At 39.5% G+C, this 26390-nt stretch overlaps 1 protein-coding gene across 2 annotated transcripts in view; it reads right to left on the bottom strand.

The window, feature by feature from the left end:
• Nucleotides 1-26100, bottom strand: part of MAPK14 (mitogen-activated protein kinase 14) — a 101105-nt gene extending 75005 nt beyond the window's left edge. Inside the window, exon 1 of one of the 2 annotated variants that reach the window (XM_036766717.1) lies at nucleotides 25589-26100. In XM_036766717.1, the coding sequence (XP_036622612.1) occupies nucleotides 25589-25704 (116 nt within the window). In that variant the 5' untranslated portion in view covers nucleotides 25705-26100. The remainder of the gene's footprint in view (nucleotides 1-25588) is intronic. The other variant, XM_036766716.1, reaches the window with a different exon arrangement.
• Nucleotides 26101-26390: the final 290 nt, after the last annotated feature.

The raw sequence follows: 26390 nt of genomic DNA, 5'->3' as shown, positions 1-26390 counted from the left end.
CTCTCTCTCTCTCAGAACTCTTTGAAAGCCAATAATTTATCATTTAATTCTACAGTTCTGTCAAAGGTCTTTCAGATGACTGATCTTAAATAGGAACTATACTGATACTCCTGATTCCTGGAAAGTCATTTGAAAACATATACAAAGATTTATTTATAAATGCTCTCTACTGGTTTGTTACAATACTTATGCTTTTCCCCAAAATAAATTTTTTAATAATGACAACTGCCTTTAATACATTTCCAGTCAGTGCATTTTGAAGACATAATCTGCTTCTTTCATGCACTGAACTAAAACTATTTACCATATTTACTTGCCCAATTACGTTAGGACCACCTATTAAAAGCAGATATGCTCCTGCTACTTAGTGTGTGTGTATAATTTATGGTAAAGACTTTATCTAAGAAGTTCTCAACTGAGATAAATGGATTGCAATCTGCACCAGTGGAGGGAGTTCTGACACAGCTGAATATCACAAAGAAAATTTCTTTAAGCACTTTGACAAGCAACTTCTCTGACCAAATCTCTACAAAGGCTCCAGTCCTGTTGCATTTATGGCATGTGATAAATTGGGTAGATACATTCAATATTTACCAAACACACTACTTTTAACTTCAAATATTCAATTTTGGTAACAGGAGAATCTCACCCAGGCATTTCCCCCACCTCCAACATCACAGGCCACCTGCCATCAACTCAGAAGAAGTACATTTGAGAGAACCAATCAGGAATTACCAAGGTGTCCAGGGGGACTCTATAACCACCTGGAGAAGTCCCTCAGAGGTCATTAGGCTGTATTCCACCCGATCTTGAAACTTGAAATTTAGTGTACCTACAGTCACCCAGGGCATTGGCAAAAGGCACACCAACTGAGCACTATCCAAATGACCCGCTGCCCAGATACAAGAGCACCCACCTCACGGTGCTATCTGAACATGGCCTACGTACAGACTAGTTACGTTTGACACAAGGAAGGTTTTGTTTTGTTTTTAATTCAGGGAGGATTTGGTGGGGGGGAGGCAAGAACAATAAGGAAAAATAATTTTTCAAAAACCAAACAGAAAAGAAAACAGAGGAAGGTTCACAAGGGGACACAAAGAAGGTTTAAAACTAACATGTCGACTTTATTATGTAACTTTTAAAAAGGAGGCAACCATTTTGGAAATATATAGAGAACTGAGTAAAATTTAAAAGAATATGAGTCATTCCCCAATTCATAAATGGCCAAGGGATATGAATACAGTTTTCAGAAGAAATTAAAGCTATCTATAGTCACATAAAAAAATGCTCTAAATCACTATTGATTAGAGAGATGCAAATTAAAACAACTCTGAGGTACCATTTCATACCTAATCAGACTGGCTACTATGACAGAAAGAAAATGACAAATGTTGGAGGGGATGTAGAAAAATTGGGACAATAACATACTGTTGGTGGAGTTGTGAAATGATTCAACCATTCTGGAGAACAATTTGGAACTATGCCCAAAAGTCTATAAAACTGTGCATACCCTTTGATCCAGCAATACCATACTAGGGCTGTGTCCCAAAGATATCAAAGAAAAAGAAAAGGACCTGTAGGGACAAAAATATTTATAGCAGTTTTTTTTTGTGATGGCAAAGAATTGGAAATTGAGGGGATACCTATAAACTGGGGAATGGTTGAACAAGTTGTGGTACATGGTTTGATGAAACGTGCTATAGGAAATGACGAACAGGATGGTTTCTGAAAAACATGGGGAGACCTTTATGAACTCATGCAAAGTGAAGAGAGTAGAATATGGAAAACATTGTACAAAATAACAACAATATCATATGAAGAACTGTGAATGACTTAGCTCTTCTCAACGATACAATGATCCTAAGGCAATTCCAAAGGACTCATGAAGAAAAATGCTATCCACTTCCAGAGAAAGAACTGATGGAATCTAAATGCAGATTGAAGTTTTTTTTCTTTTACTTTCAAAACAAACAAAACAAAATAAAAAGTAAGCTGATTGTAACAAGCCTAGTTTTACGTGCAATCTTTTTGTTTGTTTTCTTTGTACAGAGAAATGTTCATGTTAACTGGTATTGGTTAAGTAGATAATAAACAATAGATTTTTTAAAATGCTACTTGGTATGTGTGTGTGTGGGTTCAGTTCTAATAAGTGCTTTGGGGATTTGAAAATGAGTTGGCTCATTACCTTCAGTATTAGAAACCTAAATAAGAGTTAATTGAAACAAGAGGCTTGGAATGGTATCTTCTAATGAGTTCAATTCTCTTTACAGCTCCCCAAGTACCATGGAACACCTCTTTAGAAACCTAAATAAGAGTTAAATGAGATGAGGGAATTGTATTGGACCTCTTCCAGTAAGTCCAATCTCTTTACAGTTTCCCAAATAAACAAGGAACATCTTCTCCCCTCCTATCCATCTATCCAAATTCTTCTACCTATCTTTTCCCATTGAGCCATCAAGACTACTCACACTTAAATAGATCTTTTTTCTTTTCTGAACTCTTTAGTCTGAAAATATAACAGCACCAAACCATAAACTGTTCGGTATTATTCTCTAATCTTTAATATCATAGATCTTATCTTTCCAACTAAATTATATATCCCCTATGCTTCTTCTGTCCATATAAAAGAAGAAATCCTTATAGATGGGGAGGTCTTTTTTTTTTTAACATCAACATTCTTTTGGAGATGATATATGGCTATGACTCATGGAGCACTGCAGTCTCTGAAGAATTAAAATTGTAGGTAACCCAAAAGGCAAGAGAGGAGTATGATGAGTGTGAACACACTATAAACTATTTACAACAATGAACTGAGTAGGAAAAGTGACAAAGAATGACAGCAGAGAGGCAAATTATGAAAATGGTTAAGTCAGGTGGCCAGAGTGAGCAAATAGTAGACAGGCAACTCTAGACTTACCCACGCAATATGTGAGTTCTAGAGGAAGGCTTCCACTACACTGAGTGGAAACCCTGTGGGTTAGGGAAGACACAAGAGGTCAGATGGATACATGTGGTCAGAAGGTATGTATGTATGAGTTCTGACTGAAAAGATCACCTGTTTGATATCCCTGGAACTTTTAATATTTTGATAACTCTCTCAATATAATTAGCTTCCTTTGTAATCCCATATATTTTATACATTTAAAAACATTCTGAAAAGGGATTCAGAGGCCTAACCAGACTGCCAAAGGAGTCCATGATGCAAAAAAAGGTTAAGAACTAGTGCCCTAGAACATTTAGCAGGTACTCAATACATTGCTAATTTAAAATCTTCTAGATAAGTGTGAGAAACCTATACCAAATCAACAATAAATCAAAATTTCAAGTGTCATCAACACAACCACAAAATTGATATACCTAAAACAGAAGAACATGTCATTTTGCCTAATCAAAAATCTTTAATACCTCCCTACTGCTTCTAGGATAAAATCCAAAATCTTCAGCTTGACATTTAAAATTCTCTACAGCCTGGTTTCTACCTCCTTTTCTAATCTTATTCTATATTTCCCTTCATCTACTCTTGTTTCAGTCAAAATGATTTACTAGCTGTATCCCAAACAAAACGTTCCATTTCCTGCTTCCATCAATCGATCAATAACCTATTATTAAGTGCCTACTATGGAGTGCCAGGCACTAAGCCAAGGGACTCCATGCCTTTTTTCAGGCTGTCCCTTATGTCTGAAATGCACTTGTTTCTCCTAGCTTCCCACAAATGCCTAGCCACCCTCACATGAGGCCTTTCCTGCTCTTCCTAGTTTTGTGTTCTTTACCTCTTGGAATTATTCTATTGCTGGTGGGTTTTTTTTTGTTTATTTAATAAATGTTTATTGATAACTTCTATTCTCATATAGCCCAAATTTCCCTCTGTATCCCTTTCCATCTCCTAGAGAGTCATCCCATATAACAAAGAATTTTTTTTTTAGATAGGAAAAGAGGAAGAGAGAAAAATCAGCAAGGATGATTAATATAGCAAAAAAATCTGACAATATATTCAGTGTTCCCCACACATGGCCCTCCCCCTCTACCCCCATCTCTACAAAACAGTGAGGTTTCTTCTCATATCTCTTTTTTGGGGCCAAACTAGTTCTTTTTCTATTGTTTTATGTTGATTGTTGTTTCCATTTACATTATTAAGAGTCATTATGTGTATTGTTTTCTTGGCTCTGCTTACTTCACCCTGCTTCAGTTCACGAAATTTTTCCATGCTTCTCTGTACTTACTGGGTTTTTCTTCCGCTTTCTTTTTTTTTTTTCCACTTAATAGTATTTTTTTCAACTACATGTAAAGATAGTTGTCAACATTTATTTCTGTAAAATTTTGAGTTCCAAATTTTTCGTACTCCCTTCTGTCCCTTCTCCCCAAGACAGCAAACAATCTGCTATAGGTTATACATGCACAATCATGTTAAACATATTTCCACATTAGTCATGTTGTGAAAGAAGAATCAAAACAAAATGGAAAAACCATTAGAAAGAAAAAACAAAAAAAAATGAAAATAGCATGCTTCAAACTGCATTTGTTTGTATTTGTATTCATAGTTCTTTCTCTGGATATGGCTAGCATTTTACATTGTGAGTCTTTTGGAATTGTTTTGGATCATTTGCACTTATTGGTTTGGGTTTTTTTATACAACGGTGGTATCAAAACTCAAATAGAAAGGGAGGCATATTGACTTAGAAAACCAGAAATTAAAATTATCTATGTTGTATTGTATTATATTTGTTTTGTCAAATATTTCCCAATTACATTTAATATGGTTCGAGTCCTACTGGGAAATTTTGCAGGTTTGCAGGGAGTTTGACACCTCTGTCTTACAATCAATCAATCAAAATGCATTTATTAAGTGCCTACTATGTGCTACATACAGCACAATAATATTCCATTCCATTCATGTACCACAATTTGTTTAGCCATTTTCTAGGAAACAGGCATCTACTTTGTTTCCAGTTTTTTGTTACCATTAAAAGTGCCGGTATGGGGCCTCAATGACTTGCTTGTGATATATGCCTGGCAATGGAATCAAAGAGTCAAAGGATAGAAACATTTTAGCCACAGAATTTACAAAATTGCTTTCCAAAATGATTGGGCCAATTTAGAGCTCTATCAACAATGTGTCTGTGTATCTGACTTTCTATTACTTTGTAGTTACTCATCTGTGCATATGTTGAACCTCCCTAGTAGGGCATAAATTCCTTGAGTATCGTAACTAATTATTTCTGTCTTTTTATTCACAGTGCCCAGCACATAGGAGATACTTAATGTTTGTTGATTACTACTTACACAGAGCTTAAGCTTATATTAAGAGCAATAAGATGAAGGGGTTTTTTTAATGTTAGCATATTATATATGATAATGTGAAATAATATTATTTGGAGCATTCCAATATAGGGGTATAACTATAAGTTTTATTCAGAGGGAAGCACTAGTGTTTTGCAGGTCCAGATTTAAGCATGGAGGAGTAGGTCTCTCTCTGATTCAGCATAAAGTATAAGACCCAAGAAAGTAAAAGGAAATGAATTTAGGAGCCTACCTTCCCACCTCCCCTTCCTCTACCCTCCCTCTACTTCCTATCCCTCCAGCATTCAGTCCAGGTAAGCAGGAATTAAACTATATAGCAAAGAAACAATTCCTAAGAAGCTAGTGCTCTTCTGCCGCAGGCCCTTAAGAATGATCCAACTCGGGGGGCGGAGCCAAGAAGGCAGCTGGAAAGCAGAGACTAGTATGAACTCCCCGCCAAGTCCCTTCAAAAACCTATAAAAAAATGGCTCTGAACCAATTCTAGAACTGGAGAACCCACAAAATAGCAGAGGGAAGCAGGGCTCCAGCCCAGGACAGCCTGGATTGTTGCTGGGTGAGGTCTGGAGCTGGGAGCGGAGCAGAGCGGAGCCCAGCATGGGCCTCTCGGACAAACCAGACCAGGAGCCAGGCGGAGCATGCCCTAGCGCCCTGAATCTGTGAGTTGCAGCAGTTTCCAGACTTCTCAACCCACAAACACCAAGGACAACAGAGAAGGTTAGTGGGAAAAGCTGCTGGGGACAGGGGTATAGAGTTTGCAGTTCAGCTACCGCCCTGGGGGCAGCGGAGGTGGGGCAGCTACAGAACTACAGCTGCAGTTGCTTCAAGCCCCAGGCCCACCTGGTGGGAGGAATTAAGTGGTGGATCAGAGCAGGAGTGAAGAGTCTGCTGAAGATCTAAGTCCAGTCCAGGTTGGGGGTTCTTGGGAAAGGAGGAGTGCTGGTGTGGCAGAGCTGGCGCATCCCCTCAAGCTTAGAACAAAGTACTCTCTACAAGCAGTCATACCCTGCTGAAAAACTCAAGGATCAAGTAAATTGGCTGGGAACATGGCCAGGCAGTGAAAACGCATCCAGACTCAGTCTCAGACTTTGGAATCTTTCTTTGGTGACAAAGAAGACCAAAACATACAGCCAGAAGAAGTTAGCAAAGTCAAAGAGCCTACAACAAAAGCCTCCAAGAAAAACATGAACTGGTCTCAGGCCATGGAAAAGCTCAAAAAGGATTTGGAAAAGCGAGTTAGAGAAGTAGAGGAAAAATTGGGAAGAGAAATGAGAACGATGCGAGAAAACCATGAAAAACAAGTCAATGAATGACTTGCTAAAGGAGACCCAAAAAAATACTGAAGAAAGCAACACCTTAAAAAATAGACTAACTCAAATGGCAAAGAGCTCCCAAAAAATGAGGAGAAGAATGCCTTGAAAGGCAGAATTAGCCAAATGGAAAAGGAGGTCCAAAAGACCACTGAAGAAAATACTACCTTAAAAATGAGATTGGAGAAAGTGGAAGCTAGTGACTTGATGAGAAATCAAGATATTATAAAACAGAACCAAAGGAATGAAAAAATGGAAGACAATGTGAAATATCTCATTGGAAAAACCACTGACCTGGAAAATAGATCCAGGAGAGAGAATTTAAAAATTATTGGACTACCTGAAAGCCATGATCAAAAAAGGACCCTAGATATCATCTGAAATTATCAAGGAGAACTGCCCTGATATTCTAGAGCCACAGGGCAAAATAGAAATTGAAAGAATCCACAGATCACCTCCTCAAATACATCCCAAAAAGAAATCTTCTAGGAATATTGTTGCCAAATTCCAGAGCTCCCACATCAAGGAGAAAATACTGTAAGCAGCCAGAAAGAAACAATTTGAGTATTGTGGAAACACAATCAGAATAACCCAAGATCTAGCAGCTTCTACATTAAGAGATCGAAGGGCTTGGAATATGATATTCTGGAGGTCAATGGAGCTAGGATTAAAACCAAGAATCACCTACCCAGCAAACCTGAGTATCATGCTCCAAGGCAAAATATGGACTTTCAATAAAATAGAGGACTTTCAAGCTTTCTCAGTGAAAAGACCAGAGCTGAATAGAAAATTTGACTTTTAAAAACAAGAATCAAGAGAAGCATGAAAAGGTAATCAAGAAAAAGAACAAGAAAAAGAAATCACAAGGGACATACTAAAGTTGAACTGTTTTGTTTACATCCCTACATGGAAAGATGATGTGTATGATTCATGAGACCTCAGTATTAGGGTAGCTGAAGGGAATATGCATGTGTGTGTGTGCGTGTGTGTATATATATGTTTATGTATATATATGTATATGTGAGTGTGTGTGTATGTATGTATGTATGTATATATGTATGTGTGTGTGTGTATATATATATATATATATAGAGAGAGAGAGAGAGAGAGAGAGAGGGCACAGTGTGAGTTGAAGATGAAGGGAAGATATCTAAAAGAAATAAAATCAAATTAAGGGATGAGAGAGGGAAATATTGAGAGAGGGAGATAGGGAGAGATAGAATGGGGTAAATTATCTCATGTAAAAGTAGCAAGAAAAAGCAGTTCTATAGGAAGAGAAGAGAAGGCAGGTGGTGGGGAATGAGTGAATCTTGCTCTCATCATATTTGACCTGAAGAGGGAATACCATACATATTCAATTGGGTATCTTACCCCACAGGAAAGAAGGAGGAAGAAGATAAAAAAAAGTGGGGGATGATAGAAGGGAGGGCAGATGGGGATGGAGGTAATCAAAACCAAACACTTTCAAAAAAGGGACAGGGTCAAGGAAGAAAATTCAGTAAAGGGGGACAGGTTAGGAAGAAGCAAAATATAGTTAGTCTTTCCAACATGACTATTGTGGAAGGGTTTTACATAATGATACACATGTGGCCTATGTTGAATTGCTTGACTTCTTAGGGAGGGTGGGTGGGAAGGGAAGAGGGGAGAAAATTTGGAAGTTTTAAAAATAGATGTTCAAAAACAAAAACAAAAAAGTTTTTGCATGCAACTAGAAAATAAGATACACAGGCAATGGGGCATAGAAATTTACCTTGCCCTATAAGAAAGGAAGAGAAAAGGGGATGGGAGGGGAGAGGGGTGACAGAAAGGAGGGCTGACTGGGGAACAGGGCAACCAGAATATATGCCATCTTGGAGTCAGGGGGAGGGTAGAAATGGGGAGAAAATTTGTAATTCAAACTCTTGTGAAAATCAATGCTGAAAACTAAATATATTAAATAAAAAAAAAATTTAAAAAAAGGATGCTGACCAGAGCCCACGAGAAAATAACTTTTTGATTTCTGATAGACTGGGGAATGCGAGACAAGGTAAGGTCTAAGAGTAAGGACAAGATAAATAAATGAGTCTTAATCAAAAGGGAAAACAGTGTTTAACACTTTGTAAATAAATCTCCTATGTCAGCTTAGGGGAAAAACAGAATGATCCAATTCCAAGATGTAGAATAATGAGAAAGTCTGCCTGTTGTGTAAACAAGAGGAAATAAAGGGAAAAGAGAAGCTCAATCTTCAAAATGTTAAGTTTCTGGTACTGGTGATCATCTTATGGACATTTGGCCAGACGAATGACCTGGGGAGAGGGACTTGAAATAACACCCGCAGTACCTCCCTCAGAGGATTGCAGTGAGACTCAAAAGGCACTTTGCAAACTCTACAATGCTAGGTAAATGTTAGTTATTTATCATTGTGAGCATATGGGGTAAAGTTGAAACCCTACAGGTTTATCAGTCCCAAAGGAATGAGTACATAGACAGAACAGAGACTCTGAAAAATGAGTTGTGGATTGAACCAAGAGTTAAAGAATGTTGGGAGAGCATGAGATCAAGGAGTTAAGAAAAAATAGTGACAACAGGAAAAGAAGCATAGTGTTTTGAGGAGGTGGTCAAGGTGTTAAATGTAGCACTAAACACAGAAGACTTTTAAACTCTGGTTGACTTTGAGAGGAGACTCATAAGACTCCGAAATAAGTTGCTGCACCAAAATTCCAAAGTTAGTTGGGAACTGTCATGGACATGTTTTAGGAAGTTTACATAGTACCTCAGAATTTACCAAAACACAGCATTCCTTTTAGCCTATCAGCAAGGAGCAAATAACATGAATCCTCACAGAATCACTACTAATTGTGATCTTAAGATTATTTCAAGGTAACTTAATTCAAACAGAATGCTACACAGAAAGGCTGGAACAAAAGTAAAGTAAGTAAAGTTTTATTACAGCCTGGCCAGAGGCAAAAATCTACCAAGCCAAGTTAATGTGTAGCAAAAGTTGAAAGCAAGAGACCAGAAGTAGAAAGGGGTACAAGGATATCATATCAGCACCAAAAATGCTGAAGTGAAGTTCCAAATATACTTATTTATTAGGGGAGGGGAGGCCCTCTGAAGGCACACCATAAGCACAACCATTATAAAAAGGTTTTGAGTCCAACAATTCTCAGCATTCTAAGTTATTTACTGAGTTCTGTACTAAATCATGTTTACTATATAGGCCCAGAATTTATTAAAAGAAGCCCTAAACTTGACTTCTGGATGGATGACTTTAGAAAAGTCACTTAACATCTTGAATCCTCTGTTGTCCAAATTGTAAAATGAGAATAACATAATGCCGTTTTACAGGACTCTTGAGAGGATCAAATGTGACAATTTAGATAATAAAGTGAATTATGTTTTGCTCCTTAAAGAAGCTTCCTATAGGAGGCAGTCAAGGCAGGGAATCGCCTGAGCTCTCGCCCAAACCCCTCAAACACCTTTAAATAATGATGCTAACAAATGGTGTGGTAGAAGCCACAGAAAGATGGAGAGTAACAATTTTCGAGCCCAAGACAACTTAGAAGGTCAGCAGGAAAGGTCTGTTGCACCAGGGTGAGTGCAGAGCAAAGGCCAAAGCAGACTGGGTCCCAGCAAACCAGGAGCACACTTCAGGATGACTGAATCAGTGGCAGCAGTGGCAGTTTGCAGACCTCTCAGCCCACAGATAGTAAGGGGGGTTGGACAATAGATCAGAACGAGATTTACAGAGGTCTCTTTCCTGACACCAGGGTCAGGACTTTGTTGCACTGTCTATACTTGGATCTGGGTCTTAGTTCTAGTGCAAGGAGGAGCAATGATACAGCAGAACTTGTGGCTGCAGCGGACCAAGAACCCTGGTCATAGTTCCAAGGTTGAAAAGAGTGCTTGTGGTCACTCACAAATGAGGGCACTGTACAGGAGAGTAGTAAACACACTTCTCCCTAGATCATACCACCTTGGAAGAGCCAAAAACTTACAGGTCCCCAGAATTTCCTCTGAAAGAAGCTACAAAATAAACTGAAGCTTGGGACAGTGCCCCTCCACTTGGGAAGCACAGCCCCATTTTAACCTAGAGTTAACAGTCAAGAAATAGGCTGGGAAAAACGAGCAAACAACAGAAAAAAAAATTCTGACCATAGAAAGTTACTATGGTGACAAGGAAACTCAAAAGATATGGTCAGAAGACAACAAAGTCAAAATTCCTACATCCAAAGCCTCAAAGAAAAGCAGAATTGGCCAAATAGAAAAGGAGGTACAAAAGCTTGCTCAAGAAAGTAATTTCTTAAAAGTTAGAATTGGGCAAGTGAAAGCTAATGACATTATTAACATTAAGAAACAATCAAACAAAATCAAAAGAATGAAAAAAAAATAGAAGAAAACATGAAATATCAACGGAAAAACAACTGACCTGGAAAATAGATCCCAGGACAGCTAATTTAAGAATTATTGGACTACCTAAAAGTCATAATTAAAAAGGGCCTAGACATCATCTTTCAAGAAATTACCAAAGAAAACTGCCCTGATAGTCTAGAACCAGAGGGTCAAATAGAAATTGAAAGAACCCACCAATCACCTCCTGAAAAGAGATCCCAAAATTAAAACTCCCAGGAATATTATGGTCAAATTCCAGGACTCCCAGATCAAGGAGAAAATACTGCAAGCAGCCAAAAAGAAACAATTCAAATATCGTGGTGCCATGATCAGGATAACACAAGATTTAGCAGCTTCTACATTAAGGGATTGGAAGACTTGGAATATGACATTCTGGATGGCAAAAGAGCTAGGACTACAACCAAGAATCACCTACACAGCAAAAGTGAGTATAATCCCTCAGAGGGAAAAATGGACTTTCAATGAGACAGAGGACTTTTTGGTCTTTCAAAGACCAGAGAAAATCTGACTTTCAAATACAAGATGCAAAAGAAACATAAAAAGGTAAACAGGAAAGAGAAATCATAAGAGATTCAATAAAGTGAAACTGTTTATATTCCTAGGAAAATAATATTTATAACTCCTAAAAACTTCAATATTAGGGCAGTTGGAAGGAATATACATAGACGGAAAGCAGAGTTGTGAGTTGAATGAGATGGTATGATTATCTAAAAAAATAAAATTAAGGGACAAGAAAGATGAATGCACTGGGAGAAAGGGAAAGGGACAGGTAGAATGGGATAAATTATCTGATATAAAAGAGGCCTGAAAGAGATTTTACAGTGGAGGAGGAAATGGGGGAAGCTCCGAGGCGAGTACATGAACCTTTCTCTCATCGGAATTGGCTCAAAGAGGGAATAAAATGCACACTCAGTTGGGCATAGAATTCAATCTTACCATTCAGGAAAGTAGGAAGGGAAGGGGATAAGAGAAGCAGGAGCTGATAGAACAGAGGGCAGTTTGGGGGAGGTAAAAGTCAGATGCAAATAACTTTTGAGAACAGAGTAAAAGGAAAGAGAGATTAGGATAAACAGAGGGAAAACAGAATGGAGGGAGATACATAGTTGGTAATCATTACTGTGAAAAAAAATTTTAAAGCAAGTTTCTCTGATAAATACTTCATTTTTCAAACATATAGAAAACTGAGTCAAATTTATAGAAATAAAAGCCATTCCTCAACTGATAAATGGTCAAAAGATATGAACAGTCAGTGAGTCTTATTTTTAAAAATGCTCTAAATCACTATTGATGAGAGAAATGCAAATTAAAACAACTCTGAGCTACTCACTTACACCTGTCAGATTGGCTAATATGACAGAAAAGGAAAATGACAAATGTTGGAGGGGATGTGGGAAAATTAAAACACTGATGTACTATTGGTGAAGTTGTATACTGACTCAATGTTTCTGGGCAGCAATTTGGAACTGTGTCTAAAGGGCATACCCTTGACCAAGCAATACCACTACTAGGTCTGTATTGCAAAGGGATAAAAAACAAAAAGGAAAGAGACCTATGTTTCCAAAAATATTTATAGCAGCAAGTTTCGGTGGTGGCAAAGAATTGAAAATTGAGGGAATGTCCATCAATCGGGGAATGGCTGAACAAATTGTACTGTATTTCCCCATGTATAAGGCGCACCCCTTTTTGAAAAATTTGGGGTCTAAAAACTGGGTGCGTCTTACACAGTGGTTGCAGACTTTTTTACTTGCATTTCCTGCTTTTTCACACTTGTCTTTGTGCTCATTGTTTCACATTTGTTACCGGTATATTAGGTTACATTTCGCCATGTTCTGCCCAGAAATGGCTCAGAAAAGATTTTCCTACAGTGCTGAATTCAAGTTAAAAGTGATCCAGTTTGCAAAAGTGAATGGAAATCGTGCTACTGAAGGTAAGTTTGGTCCTCCTCCAACTGAAAAAACAATCTGAGACCGGCACTGGCTATGGGAAGAAGAAACCCTACTGAAAACACCACGGCAGAAGAAGGCCGTGAGAGGCAAGTCAGCAAAATGGCCTGATTCAGAGAGGGAATTGAAGATACGGCTTGAAGAACAAAGGGCAATTGGAATTCCTGTGTCCACAAAGATGGTTCAGCAGGAGGCAAGAAGAACTGCTGATGAAAAAGAAGTTGCTGATTTCAAAGGAGGACACAATTGGTGCTTCAGGTTCATGAAACAGAATGGACTAAGCATGCGTACATGCACCAGACTTGCCCAAAAGATGCCTGAAAGCTATGAGCAGAAGGTCCTTGAATTTCATCGTATTATTGTATGAATTTTATGATGAATAAAACTTGAGTTGAACAACTTTATGTAATACATTTTTTTTTCAGATTTCGGGCCCCAAAATGAAGGTGCGTCTTATACATGGGGAAATATGGTATATGATTGTGATGGAATACTGTTGTACTTTAAGAGACGATGAGGCGGATGCTCTCGGAAAAACATGGGAAGACTTACATGAACTGATGCAAAGTGAAATGAGCAGGACCAGGAGAACACTACATATACACAGTAACAGAGTAACTTCGCTATTCTTAGCAATACAATAATCTGAGACAATTCTGTAGGATTTATGGTGCTGTCTATCTGCAGAGAAATAACTGGTAGAGCCTGAATGTAGATCAAAGAACTCTTTCTTTACGTTCTTTTTCTTGGGTTTTTTTTTGTCTGTGTTTTCTTCCACAGAATGACTTACATGGAAATGTGTTTCCCGGGACTATACATGTATAACTTAGGTCAAATTGCTTACCTTCTCAATGAGGGGGGAGGGGAGACAGGGAGAGAATTTGGAACTCAAAGTTTGAAAAAAAAAAAGTTAAAACTGTTTTTACATGTAATTGGGAAAAAATAAAATGTTAAATAAGATTTTTTAAAAAGAGAAGCTTACTACAGAGCCAGGGTCTATCTCACTCCCATCCTTTCCAATGTTTAGTTGATCAGGTCAACAGCTTTCAATATCTACTCCATTAGAGAATAATTTATTCCTCATAAATAACTCACTGTGACCGTGGCCAAGTCAGCCAAATTAGTTATCCTGGCAGTCAACAGGCATTTATCAAGCTACTGCTTAAAATAAGGCAAAGAGATTCCCTGAAGGAGCTAACATTCTAATGGGGGAAGACAAATTGCACATAACTACTTACAATCAGGTCACTTTCCCCTCATTTCCTTCAGTTTTCTCACCAATAAAATAACAGAAGTGGATAGGGGGGTGGACTAGAGCAGTCCTACTGAACTCAAACAGATTGGGATCCCTCTAGGCCACATATTGACTTAGAAAACCTCAAATTAATATTATCTGTGTTTTATTATATTCTTACTTATTTTATTAAATATTTCCAAATTAGATTTTAATCTGGTTCAGCTAAATTAAACAAGTTTGACATCTCTGGACTACACAATCGCTCAGGTCCATTCCTGCTCCAATCTTCCAGGATTCTAGGATTCTAACCATAAATATTGTATGTAGAAGAGGTCCCAACTTACACACCAGAATATTTCTCTGTTGTGTATGTCCCCTCCAAATAAGATAAAATGAGATAATATTTGTAAAAAGTGCTTAGCATAGTGCCTAGCACATAAAAAGTGCTACATAAATGCTTATTCTCTTCCACTTCTCACATAGAAGGGTAAGAAGAATATGGCATCAAATTTAAATTGAATTTGATACTATGAACAAGGACCCAAAGGAAAATTTTCAGCAGCAAGTTTGTTATACTGTGTGAAAAAGATAATTTTAATTTAGTCAGAGGTATTTAATACAAATTGCAGAAGAGAAAACAAGGTTTAAGATGATTTAAGTCTAGATAAGGATTTCTAGAAATAAAGAAGATGTTAAGAGTGCTATGATTAAAGCAACAGCAGCCAGATTTGGTATCTGTCAGTCACCCAGGTTTTCAACCTCAGTGTCCCTTTTCCCAAATCCTTATTTTCGCCTCCTCACATCATCTCTGATAATGTGAAAGGCCTGTACTAAATACTGGGAATACAAATAATGTGGGTTCCCTCCTCCCAATAGAGCCACTATCCTAATTCAGGCCCTCATCAGCTTTCAGGACTAGTGCAATAGCTTCCTAATTGGTCTCCCTATCTCAGGTTTCTACCTACAGCTGCCAAAATGAGTTTCCTAAAGAGTAGGTATGCCCATGTCACCCCTCTACTTAACATTCCACATCAAATAAAAAGTCTTACTTGACATTTAAAGCTCTTCATTAACCTCCTTCCCCCTCGCCTACATTTCCACCCTTTTAACACTCTATCTCCTAATTCCCTGACTTTGCATTAGTCCTCTGTGACTAGAATGCCCTCTCCCTCCTCACCTCTCGTCTCTTAAGAGTCTCCAGGTTCGTTTAAGACTCAGCTCAAATGCTACCTTCTGCAGAAGGCCTTTGTCTGTTTTTCCACGCTACTGACTTTCCCTCTGGAATCACTTCTCATCAATTCTGCATTTACCTTGTTTGTACTCGGGTTATTTATTTGTTTATCCCTCTTTCCCTTTAGAAAATGAGCTTTAACAGCAGAGGCTGATGTTGCCTTTATGAGTATCCCTAGCATTCAGTACAGGGTCGGACACACAGCAAATAAGAAATCCTTCCAGAGTCACATTATCGCCCTCTGGGGAGTCTATAACCATGTCATACTGGTGTCATTGCTATTCCTCACACCTGACACTTCATATCCAGACTCTGCCTTTTGTATTGATTGCTCCCTGCGCTTGGACTGCTCTCACTCCTAACTTGCCTCTCAGAATCTTCAGGACTCAGCTCAAATGCCACCTTCAAGAAGAGACTTTCCCCATCTCTCCTCCCCCATTCCCACTCCTCTAGTTGCTAGCATCTTTTCCTCTAAGGTTACTTTCTATTTATTCTCTCTATAAATCTTGTATCTATTCCCATAATATGTACTGCAAGGGCTGTTTTGTTTTTTCTTTGTTTTTCTGATGCTTAAACTAGCATCTGGCACATAGTAAGCACTTTAAAATGCTTGCTGAAGACTGATTTGGTCTAAATTTGTGAAAGAGGAAAATAAAGAGTTATGGTAAAGTCTGTTTTGGGAATTAGGCTACTTCTCCCATAGTGATGAGGAAGTCCGAGGAAAGAGTTCTCAACTCCTGGCAGGGCCTAACATCAAGCTAAGTAAGACAAGCAAGTCCACAGTGGTGTATTTAAAAGGTAGGAGGACTTGAAGGTTGCTTAAGTTACCTTAGATATAGTTCCCAAGCATAATTCCAGGGTCAGGCTCCATCTACCTTCTTCCCCAAACCTAATACTGCCTTACTTCTCAACACATCAAACAAGAAATTCTGACCCCTTAATTATGACTGATGATTTAATCACTTTTTGGTTCTGAATCACATCAACCAAACAAACACTCACCCTCAGCCTCTTTTCTTCCTCCCACCTCCCAGACAATCTGATTCTGCCTGGTACACCACTTAAAACTAGCCTTGAAGAGATGGACTGGGGTTATAAAGGCAACTTTAGGTAATCAGGGCTGATTTAGAGAAAGCAGAGAAGAAAAACCACAGAGAATATCAAAGCAATCCCAGTGAAAATCCCATGAACATACTAGAGACATTTGAAGGGAACCAGGAGAACCCCACATATTATTTATAGGCATGGTTTATGTTCCATAATATAGCTACACACACAAACACACACCCTATCTATATATATTCTCTATATAGCACATTATGGTTTTCAAATTCATATTCTCATTTGGTCCTCAAACAATACTGTGAGGAATCCAGGACAGGTATTATTTATCCCTATTTTACAGACAAGGAAGCCAAGATCACATGGCTAATTACCTCCAGTCAGAATTAGAACCCAAATCTGTTGGGTCTAACCAAGGATGCAAAAAACAAACAAAATTAACCCAAACCTTCTTGAGAATAGTCTAGTACTCTTTTAAAAGAAATAATTCAATGTTTGTTAAATATCCATTACATGTAAGATGCTTTTCCCATTGTCATTTCTCCAATATGTGTTTTTTGACATGGACTAATCAAGAAATACTTTTTTGATGGACAGCACTGTACAACACCTGGCAATATTGTGGACCCAATGTATCCAAAGCGCAAATTTTAGGTCCTAGGGGAAAAGGAGTAATTCACAATAATTACTCAAAATTAACATGTGCCTACAGGTTCAGGGTCTAAAGTTAAGCAAGCAGCAGGCCTAGGAGAAATAAACATTCACTCATGACCTTTTTGTTATGTTGTCATGGGAATCTATGTTTGCAAGGGAACTGAGAGTTGTTTGCTGCAAACAGATGATGGTGTTCTCTTAGTCTATTGATAAAGGAAGCAGTAAAAGGAGTTTGGTTTGGCTGGGATGAGGGAGGCAGTAGCAAAAGGAAGCAGAACAATCCAAATCTGAGAGGTTTTTGAGGGACAATTTATTTTTGAATCAAAAAGATCTTTTTTTTTGAATTAACAGAGTGAAAAACTCTTTGGGGCAACAAAGATCCAGGGAACAGGTTAGAACACTCTGTTCTCTTTCTTTTTCCTCATCATATGCAGTCAAGAAGTCTAAATCAGGATGGTGGAGTGGAACAAACACCAGACTAGTAGGCAGAAAACCCAGGTTTGAGTCTCAGCTCTGCTACTTATGAGTTGTTATTTCAACTCTGAGTTTATATCCTCATCTATAAGGTGGGGATAAAACATTCATCCTAACTACCTTACAAGGCAAACAAAGTAATGTGTATGAAAGTACTTTGTGTAAAATATAAAGGGCTACACAAATGTAAGGTATTTGTTAGAAGAGAAACAAGAGCAGAAATACACATATTCAAAGATCCTGGTGTGAAAAGTAGACAGAACAAGAGCTAAGGTTGGGAAGCAGAATTAAGACAGAAGACACCAAAATGCAAGTTGAAGGGAAAGGGAGAAAAAAAACAACTAGAGGGGTATAAAGAAGCAGCCAAAACATTGCCCAACTACATTTAAACTCTTCTCTTTTGCAAACTGCCCCTAGGCTAATCCAGACATTGCATCCCTCACCTAGCTTCCTTTCTTTTAGCTTCTAGTAAAACCTAGAAAAGACAAATTAACCCATTAATGCCAGCACTGGAGCTGGCCCTCAAAGGAGGGAAGACTCAGCCAAGATTTGAAGGTTTAAAGAAGCCAGACAAGTGGTGCTAAGCAAGCACTGCCAAGGCTGGGAAGCAAAACAGAAAAGGGGGATGGACAACAAAAAGAAAAGAAAGCAGCCAAACGAAGACGATTATTTCACCTTCAACAAGGGGCCAGGGCCAAGGGGAAGTGATGATTCCAAGTTACTCAACCCCAGAGCAGTTGTCCCACTTTCTATAGTAAAAACACCACCAGTTTAGCTGGGGCAAATCTGTCTTGTTTAAGCTATCATCATTCTCTACCTCCTCCTCCTCTCCCATTGTAAACACTTAAACATAAGGGAATTGATCCATTTGCAGAGAGCTAGGTTCAGTGGACAGAATTATGGTCTTAGAGTCAGGAAGACATGAGTTCAAATTCAGCTTTCGACATTTAGCAGTCACAACCCTCCTCCACCCCCACCCCACCCAGCAAGTCATTCTGTCTGCCTCCCAGAGCTGTGATGATAAATAAGATGTTTCTAAATCACTTAAAGGGCCAAAAGGGGGGAAAAGCACCATTTTGAGAAGTGGTGGTAGGTTAAAAAGCAGTTAAAAATACAAACTACCTCAAAATACCTGTAATTGTTAGGATGGCAGGGGCGACTTCTGCAATTATCCACCTCAAGGAGAAAGAACTTGGAAAGACTGAACGCCCTATACTAGAATAGCAAAGAAATGGAAACAAAGTAGATGTCCACTGATTGAGGAATGGCTAAACCAATGTGGTTCATGAGTACTATGGAATATTACTTTGTGTAAGAAATTACAATTACAGAAGGGTGGAATCTTACGTGGAATGATGCAAAGTGAAGTAAAAGAGCAAAGAAAACCATATAAAGTGACTACAACAATTTAAACAGAAACCCTACCCCCCAAAATCAAAAGTAAATGTTGCAAAATTAAGAAGCATACCTTAAAAGAAGAAATCTCAGAAGACACTCCCATTCCCCTTCCACTTTGCAGAGGCAGAAGGTCCACAAGTATTGTGCGTTGTATATATTTTCAGACTTGTTCAGTTTATTGACTTTTAAATGTGTCGATACTGAGTTATGTTGACTTTTCCTCTTTTTCTCTTCTTTTGTCTTTAAAAATATTACTTGTTATTGGGATGGCTCTCTGGGAGGAAGAGGGACACTAGTAAAAACTGTGATATTTTAAAAATTACATCAATAAAACTAAAAAAAAAAAAAAACTCCAGCACACTGGAGACTTGCTGTGAAGTTTATGAAATGGGATAACCTTCTAAATAAAGGGAAAACCTTCTAATAATGGCTTTTTGGTATCTTTGAGCACTTGGAGTTCAAGATGAACCATCCTTATATGAAATTCCACAGTATAAGGTGGTTCCAATGCATTTAGAAAGGATTTCAAAGACAGTCTATTTGCCAACCATTAACAAGGATTTGTTAAGTGCTTATTACATACCAGGCATTGTGCTAAGCACCGTGATATAAAGAAAAAACAAAAATAGTCTCTGGCCTCAAGGAGCTTACATTTGAAAAGGAGACAAAACACACAGGCTATACAAGATACATATAGACTACATAGATGGAAGGTAACTTTAGAGGGAAAGCCCCTAGTACCTGGATTAGAGGGTGGGAGAAGGCACTAAGAAGGACCTCCCACAAAAAGCAGCATTACAATTGAATCTTGAAAGAAGGCAGATTCTGGAGTTGAGGAGGGAGGACTATTCCAGCCATGGGGCATGGGAACAAGACATTAAAAGTTGTGTGAAGAAAATATGGCTGAACTGCTGAGTGTACAGAGAGAAGTAATGTATAGGAAAAATGGAAAGATAGGAAGGAGACAGGTTGTGAAGAGCTTTAAATAACAGAGGATTTTATATTTAATCCCAGACACCATAGGAAGCCACTGGAGAATACCAAGTGTGTATGTGGGGAAAGGAGGAGAGGGGAAAATGACATAGTCAATCCGCCCTTGAGGAAAATCACTTTGGCAGATATGTTATTAGCTCTAATTACACATTATAAATACTCAGATTGATGAGATCACAGATCCAGAGATGTATCAGAATATTCTCATCTTTATATAAATCTGTACTGAACATTTTCTAACACATAGAATTCACCAAGATGGCCATTAACTGAGTTTGTTATGTCTAAAGATTATTAGAGATTCAGTCTTTGGACAATAAGTTCCTGTTCTGGCATCAATTTTGAGAGAAGTCCAACTTCAGTCATAATATAGGTAATTTGATGAGTAGTAATGATGACCTTTTGCTTCACTGACTACACTAAAGCTTGTGACTGTGTGGATCACAACAAACTGTGGCAAGTCCTCAAAGAGATAGGAGTACCCTATCATCTTACTTGTCTCCTGAAGAACCTGTATGAGGGTCAAGAAGCAACAGTCACAACCAACTGTGGAACAACTGATCGGTTAAAGATTGGGAAAGGAGTAGACAAGGCTGTACATTGTCACGTTACTTATTAAACTTATATGTAGAGTAAATTATATGAAATGTCAAGCTGGACAAATCAAAAGCTGGAATTAAGGTTCCTGGGAGAAATAGCAACAATCTAAGATATGTAGATGATATCACTCTGATGGCAGAAAGTGAAAAAGTAAGAAGCCTCTTGGTGAGGGTGAAAGAAGAGAGTGAAAAACTGCCTTGAAGTTTAGTATTTAAAAAAAAAAACCTTAGATCATGGCATCTGGTCCTACCACTTTCTGGCAGAGAGGGAGAAGAAATGGAAGCAGTGGCAGATTTTATATTCTTGGGTTCAAAGATCACTGTTAGACAATGACTGTAGCCAGGAAATTAAAAAACACTTGCTCTCTGGAAGGAAAGCTATGGTAAATATGGACAGCATACTTTAAAGCAGAGATATCACCTTGACGACAAAGGTGTATATAGTCAAAGCCACGGTTTTTCCAATAGTAATGTATGGCTGAGAGAGTGGCACTATAAGGAGAGCTGAGTGCCACAGAACTGAAACTACCATTTCAAATTGTGGGGCGGGAGAATGCTTTTGAGAGTTCCTTGGACAGCAAGGAGATCAAATCAATTTACTCTGACTATTCATCGGAAGGACAAACACTGAAGCTGAAACTGAAATACTTTGGCCACATAATGAAAAGACAGGACTCACTGGAAAAGACTCTGACACTGGGAAAGACCAAGAGCAAAAGGAGAAGGAGATGGCAAAGGATAAGATGGATAGTGTCATGGAAGCAACAAACATAAGCTTGCTTGGGCAGAATTTGTGAAGACAGTGGAGGACAGAAGGGCCTGGTGGAATATAGCCCATGAGGTTATGAAGAGTCGGACAAGAACGAATGACTGAATAACCACAAACAGTGATCTGATCCTTTCACCAGCTTGGTCCAAAGTGGCAAGGCTAGCTTGCTCCTGTCACAACTGTGACAACAGTTAGCAACCTCTCTTCCCACAGAGGGACATCTTGTGGTCATGCTACACAAGAGATATGGGAAGACACACCACAACTGCTGAGGCCCAACTGTTGAAGCTCAGACAGAAATGGTTTACAACCACGGTACCACTGAGGAGCCAGCCCCTTATACTCTCCCTAAGGGGTAAAAAGGAGAAGAGAAAGAAAAAGGAAGGAGAAAGAAGAGAGGAGGGAAAAGGGAGAAGGCAGAACAATACACACATGTAAAAGGCATAGAGAGGAAGGAAGTATAAGTGTGTCAAGAACCTGAATACTCTGTACCCAGGCCTTACAGATGTGGAATGAGTATACACAGCATAAGGAGGCAGTCTTTTGACTAGGTTTGAATCTCAGCTCTTTAACCTGCTACCTGTGTGACCTGGGACAAGTCCCTTAACTTCTCTGGGCCTCAGTTTCCTCATCGGTAAAGTAAAAGGGTTGGATGAGATGATTATTAAGGTTCCTTTCAGCTCTATATCTATGACCCTATGAATTCATATTTTAAAGCACTAATGACATAATCAGTTTCTCAAAACTTTGATAAAATTTCACTTTACATACAATCTATATAGTGTCTCTATTCTAATGGAATGGGGAAACCTTACAGGTGTCCCACCTATTATACACAGGTATAATATTACATATTATAGATTACATATATTATCTACAATATTATACATAGATAAAACTATTCACACCAGCACCTTATTGTCCCCAACTAAACTGATAACCTCGCTCCAGCATCTTCGCATTGGTCATCTGTGTACTGATCAGCAGAAGTTCATCAAGTCTACTGGAAAACTTCAAAACATACCCCTCACCAACTGATGCTGGATCACCAGCATGAGATGTTTATACAAAGACTAGCAGAACATGACTGAACAACCTTTATTTAGAGATCTGTTCATTGTTTGTCACCAGAATTTTGCCTATGCTCTATGCTAATCATTTATATAACATCCATCTAGTGATCTCCAAGTGCTCTGCCAACTACCAACTCAATTTTGCGCGTATGAGGTGTCATGGTTCTTACTGCCCCTACACTAGATGGCTTACCAGTCTCAATTATACCACGAGAGATCTGAAAAGTTGTCCACTAAAGGAAAGGAATTTAAGTTCCTGTTTATATTTCCTTAAATTCACCACAAAGATTCTCCCCTTCTGTCCCAAAACCACAAAATCAATGCTTTGCAACAACACACTCTTGACAATTTTGCTTCATTTCCCGTTACAGACAATGCATAAAGTTCCTTAAAAAGGCAAGTCAGTTCCCTTTAATTTTCAAAATGGAAATATCTCTGTAAAACACCAGACAAATTCTGATTTCTGAGTTTGATTCCTTGATCTTTGACCTACAACCTTTATTTGTTGCTATGAGCTTTTTAATATTAAAAAATCTTTCTTTGAAGAAACCCACAATGTGACGGAAAAGTAACAAGACAAAAAAAAATCCCTATCACTCAACAATTTTATGCATTCATATGAACCTTCAAAGTAGTCCCCTAGGGAAGCCACAGTTATTCCAATGTTTCTACCATTGCTCAAAACACTATTGAAGATCCTTTTTTCAAACTGCCTTTAGGACCAATTTAAGAACCACAAAAAAGTCTCAATGCTTTATAGGTGTACATGGCGTTTTCAGTTTGATCACCCACATTACTCCACCAGAAACTTGCCTACAAATGAAAAGGTTGTAGTTAGCAGTCTCAAAAGGAATAAAGTTTGCTACAACTGATAATATTCACAAGAATGTATTTTGATGGATAATTCCAAAAGAAGAGCTCCAAATATGTTGCAAGTCTTAGGCATATGAACTATGAAGGTTTTGAAGAGCTTGCTCCCAAACTCTTTGCATGTATGTTTTAGTCACTTTACTTTAAAGGCACAGCTCATAAATTAAGCTAATTAACAGCTGTAGTAGTTAACACCAAACCAAACAATACACTCATTGATTTACTATTCTCACACTGTCATAAGAGAATATATCTTACTGGACAGCTTCATGCTGAACTGTTAATGTTTAGAAAACAAACTGTACATTCAAGAAGAAACCTATCAGGTAGATTCTTTAGTTCCATTCAACTAGTCCATCTTGCATAAAATCACTCAACTAATAAATAATCCTAGTTGGGAACAAAAATCGAACTCATTAAGATTGATTTACTTAAGATGGGCCAAATGACTCAGTAAAGAAGCAGTCACACACAAAAACTGAAATGAGGAAATATGAGTTTTCAGAAAAGATATTATTTCAATCCAGTTGCTTTAGAATTAAAATTTTCATTTGGAAAGAATGCAAAAAAAAGATGTAGAGTATGGTACAATCTGCCACACATATTAAACAGTCTGAGCTTGAAAATGCAATATGATCTATTGTTGGAGGCAATTGCACAATCTCAGATTCAGAGCAAATTCTACCAAACAGGAAATTCATGATGTGACTCTAAGGAGCACAGGAATCATGTTGAAGAAGTGTGCCAAAGATGAACATTTCCTAAAAGCAGAAATTATTTGGCAAGTATGAAATTGTGTTACAAACAATTTTAAAATCATACAAGCACATAACACCACTGGAAAAAAAAAAAAACCTATAACCATCAACTATTTATTTTCAGGCCAACATTTATGATAAATCTAAAGTATACAATTCATCATATGACATTATATTTTGGCTTTTCATTGGCTAAAAATACATTTAAACCGAAAGATATCTGAAGAATAAAATGGTCTGTCTTGTGAAATGGTGAGCTATGAAATGAACTATTCAAACTGAGACCAAATTAACATTTGTTAGAAACACTGCAAAAGGAGTTCTGCTTTTGGTGGAAGGCTGAACTAGACAATTTCAAACGTCCCTTCTGATTCTAAGAATACCAATTTAAAAGCTTAATTATGCTACATAATGAATTATTATGGTAACATACTTTCTACACATTTACAATTCATCAGAGCCAATGACCTCCTTCAAACTTCTCCATTTTCTTGTTTTCCTGATGCCAACCATTCTACAGCTGTTTTCTTAACAGTAAATGTGGAAAGTTCTGTGTACACTAGTAAATGCACCATGGTATGGAACTTTTATGTTACTGTTGGTAAAGTGAATTGAGTATTATCCCAATTGTGCAAAATATAACTCCTGTCACTTGTGAATGGCCATTTTTCATCTTAGGGATGTCACACCGGGCCCATTTTCCCGGAGTTAAATGAAAATGTTTTGTCAAGAACTTGAATAAAAAATGGTAAAATGCTTGCAATTATCCCATGGAACTCTAAAATTACAATAGCCTTATAGGTGCCTTCTTTTCATTAAAAAGAAAAAAAATTAACTTCCAACCGGCTCAGGTGGCGGTCAACATTAAAAATTGGCAGGCTTGCAGAAGTGTAATCAAAATTTCAAGCACAAGGGGTTGCAAATAAGTGAAATCTCATCAAATATGTTCGTTTCTGAAAACTAGATTTATTTAATCAATAGATGTTTGCAAAAAAAAAAAAACCAAAACCCAGTTTTTTCCCCCCATCAGGCACAAAACCCAGAGGGCTTTGCTACCCAAGAACGACGTCTTACTAATTCTCCCATTCTCAGGCTTCTTCCCCATGTTTGGCCTGTCTGTAGCCCGTGCCGGATCTGACACACTGCGGGGGCGGGTGGGGAACGGTCACGGACACACGCCGAAGCTGGAAAAGATCAATAAAGGGCCGAGCCTGCATTCTGCTGATGGGACTTCCTCCCCGCAGCCCTACGGGGTGGGGGGTGGGGGGTTAAACAGAGAGCGAGAGTCGCCTGGGGCAGGCAAGCCGGGCCGTCTGGTATCCAACCCACTAATGCAAATTGCTCTCCGTACGTGCAAACGAGTTGTCATAACCTTGCACGGCTGTGCAAGGGGGGCACGAGGGTGTGCAGGAGGGAGCAATGCCCTGTCCGAGGTGGGGGGGAATTCCTGCCGCTTGGTGCATCCCTGAGCTCCTGGGAAGCAAGCTGGAAACTCGGGCCCCGTCCCACCCTCCAGCTCCGGATACTCACCACACGGACCCATAGGCGCCTGAGCCTACCGGGGACAGGTTCTGGTAGCGCTCGGGCACCTCCCAGATGGTCTTGTTCAGCTCCTGCCGGTAGAACTTAGGCCTCTCCTGAGACATCTTCCACCGACGGCTGCAGCGAAGGGGAGGTGGCCCAGCGGGAGCCAGCCAGCGCCTCCGCCCGGGCCGGGTCCCCCGGCAGCCCCCCGGCGCTCCGCAGGTGCTGCAGCCGCGACGGCCCCGCCGATCCCCGCTCCCGCGGCCGCTGTCAGCCGGGGGCGCGCGGCGACTCTGCCCACCCGCGGGGGCCCTGGCTACGGGCTCACTGGAGACCCGGGTGTGCGCCCGCCTTCTTGCTGCTCCCCTCCGCGGCCCGAGGGCTGGGGCGGGGGGAGGTCTGCGAGGGGCGACCAAAGGGCCGGGTTCGCTGCCTGGAGGTGGCGGCTGCAGCAGCGGCCGCGGCTCAGACTCCGACGGCAGCTCCCGCGCCAGCTGCGGCTCCAGTGCCTGCAGATCCGCGAGCTCCTCCCCTCCCCCCACCCCCTCCTCCCCGCAGACGGGAACTCCTGGACATGATCTCGCGAGAGCCTCGCGCGGGGTGGGTCGGGGGAGGTCCTCCGAGAGCCCAGATTTTACCCAATATGGAACCTGCTCGCGCGGGGGACTGGGGGAAGGCAAGGGATGCTTGGGGGGAGGGGGAGGGGGAGGAGGAGGAGAGGGAGGAGGAGGAAAGGGAGGAGGAGGAGGAGGAAGAGGGGGAGGGGGAGGAGGCATGTTCTCGCGAGAAGCCGCTCGCGGACGCCTCT

Source organism: Trichosurus vulpecula, chromosome 7 (genome assembly GCF_011100635.1).
Source record: "Trichosurus vulpecula isolate mTriVul1 chromosome 7, mTriVul1.pri, whole genome shotgun sequence".
NCBI lineage: Eukaryota > Metazoa > Chordata > Mammalia > Diprotodontia > Phalangeridae > Trichosurus > Trichosurus vulpecula.
The sequence above is the reverse complement of the archived record's forward strand: the minus strand, read 5'-3'. Positions and strand labels throughout refer to the sequence as shown.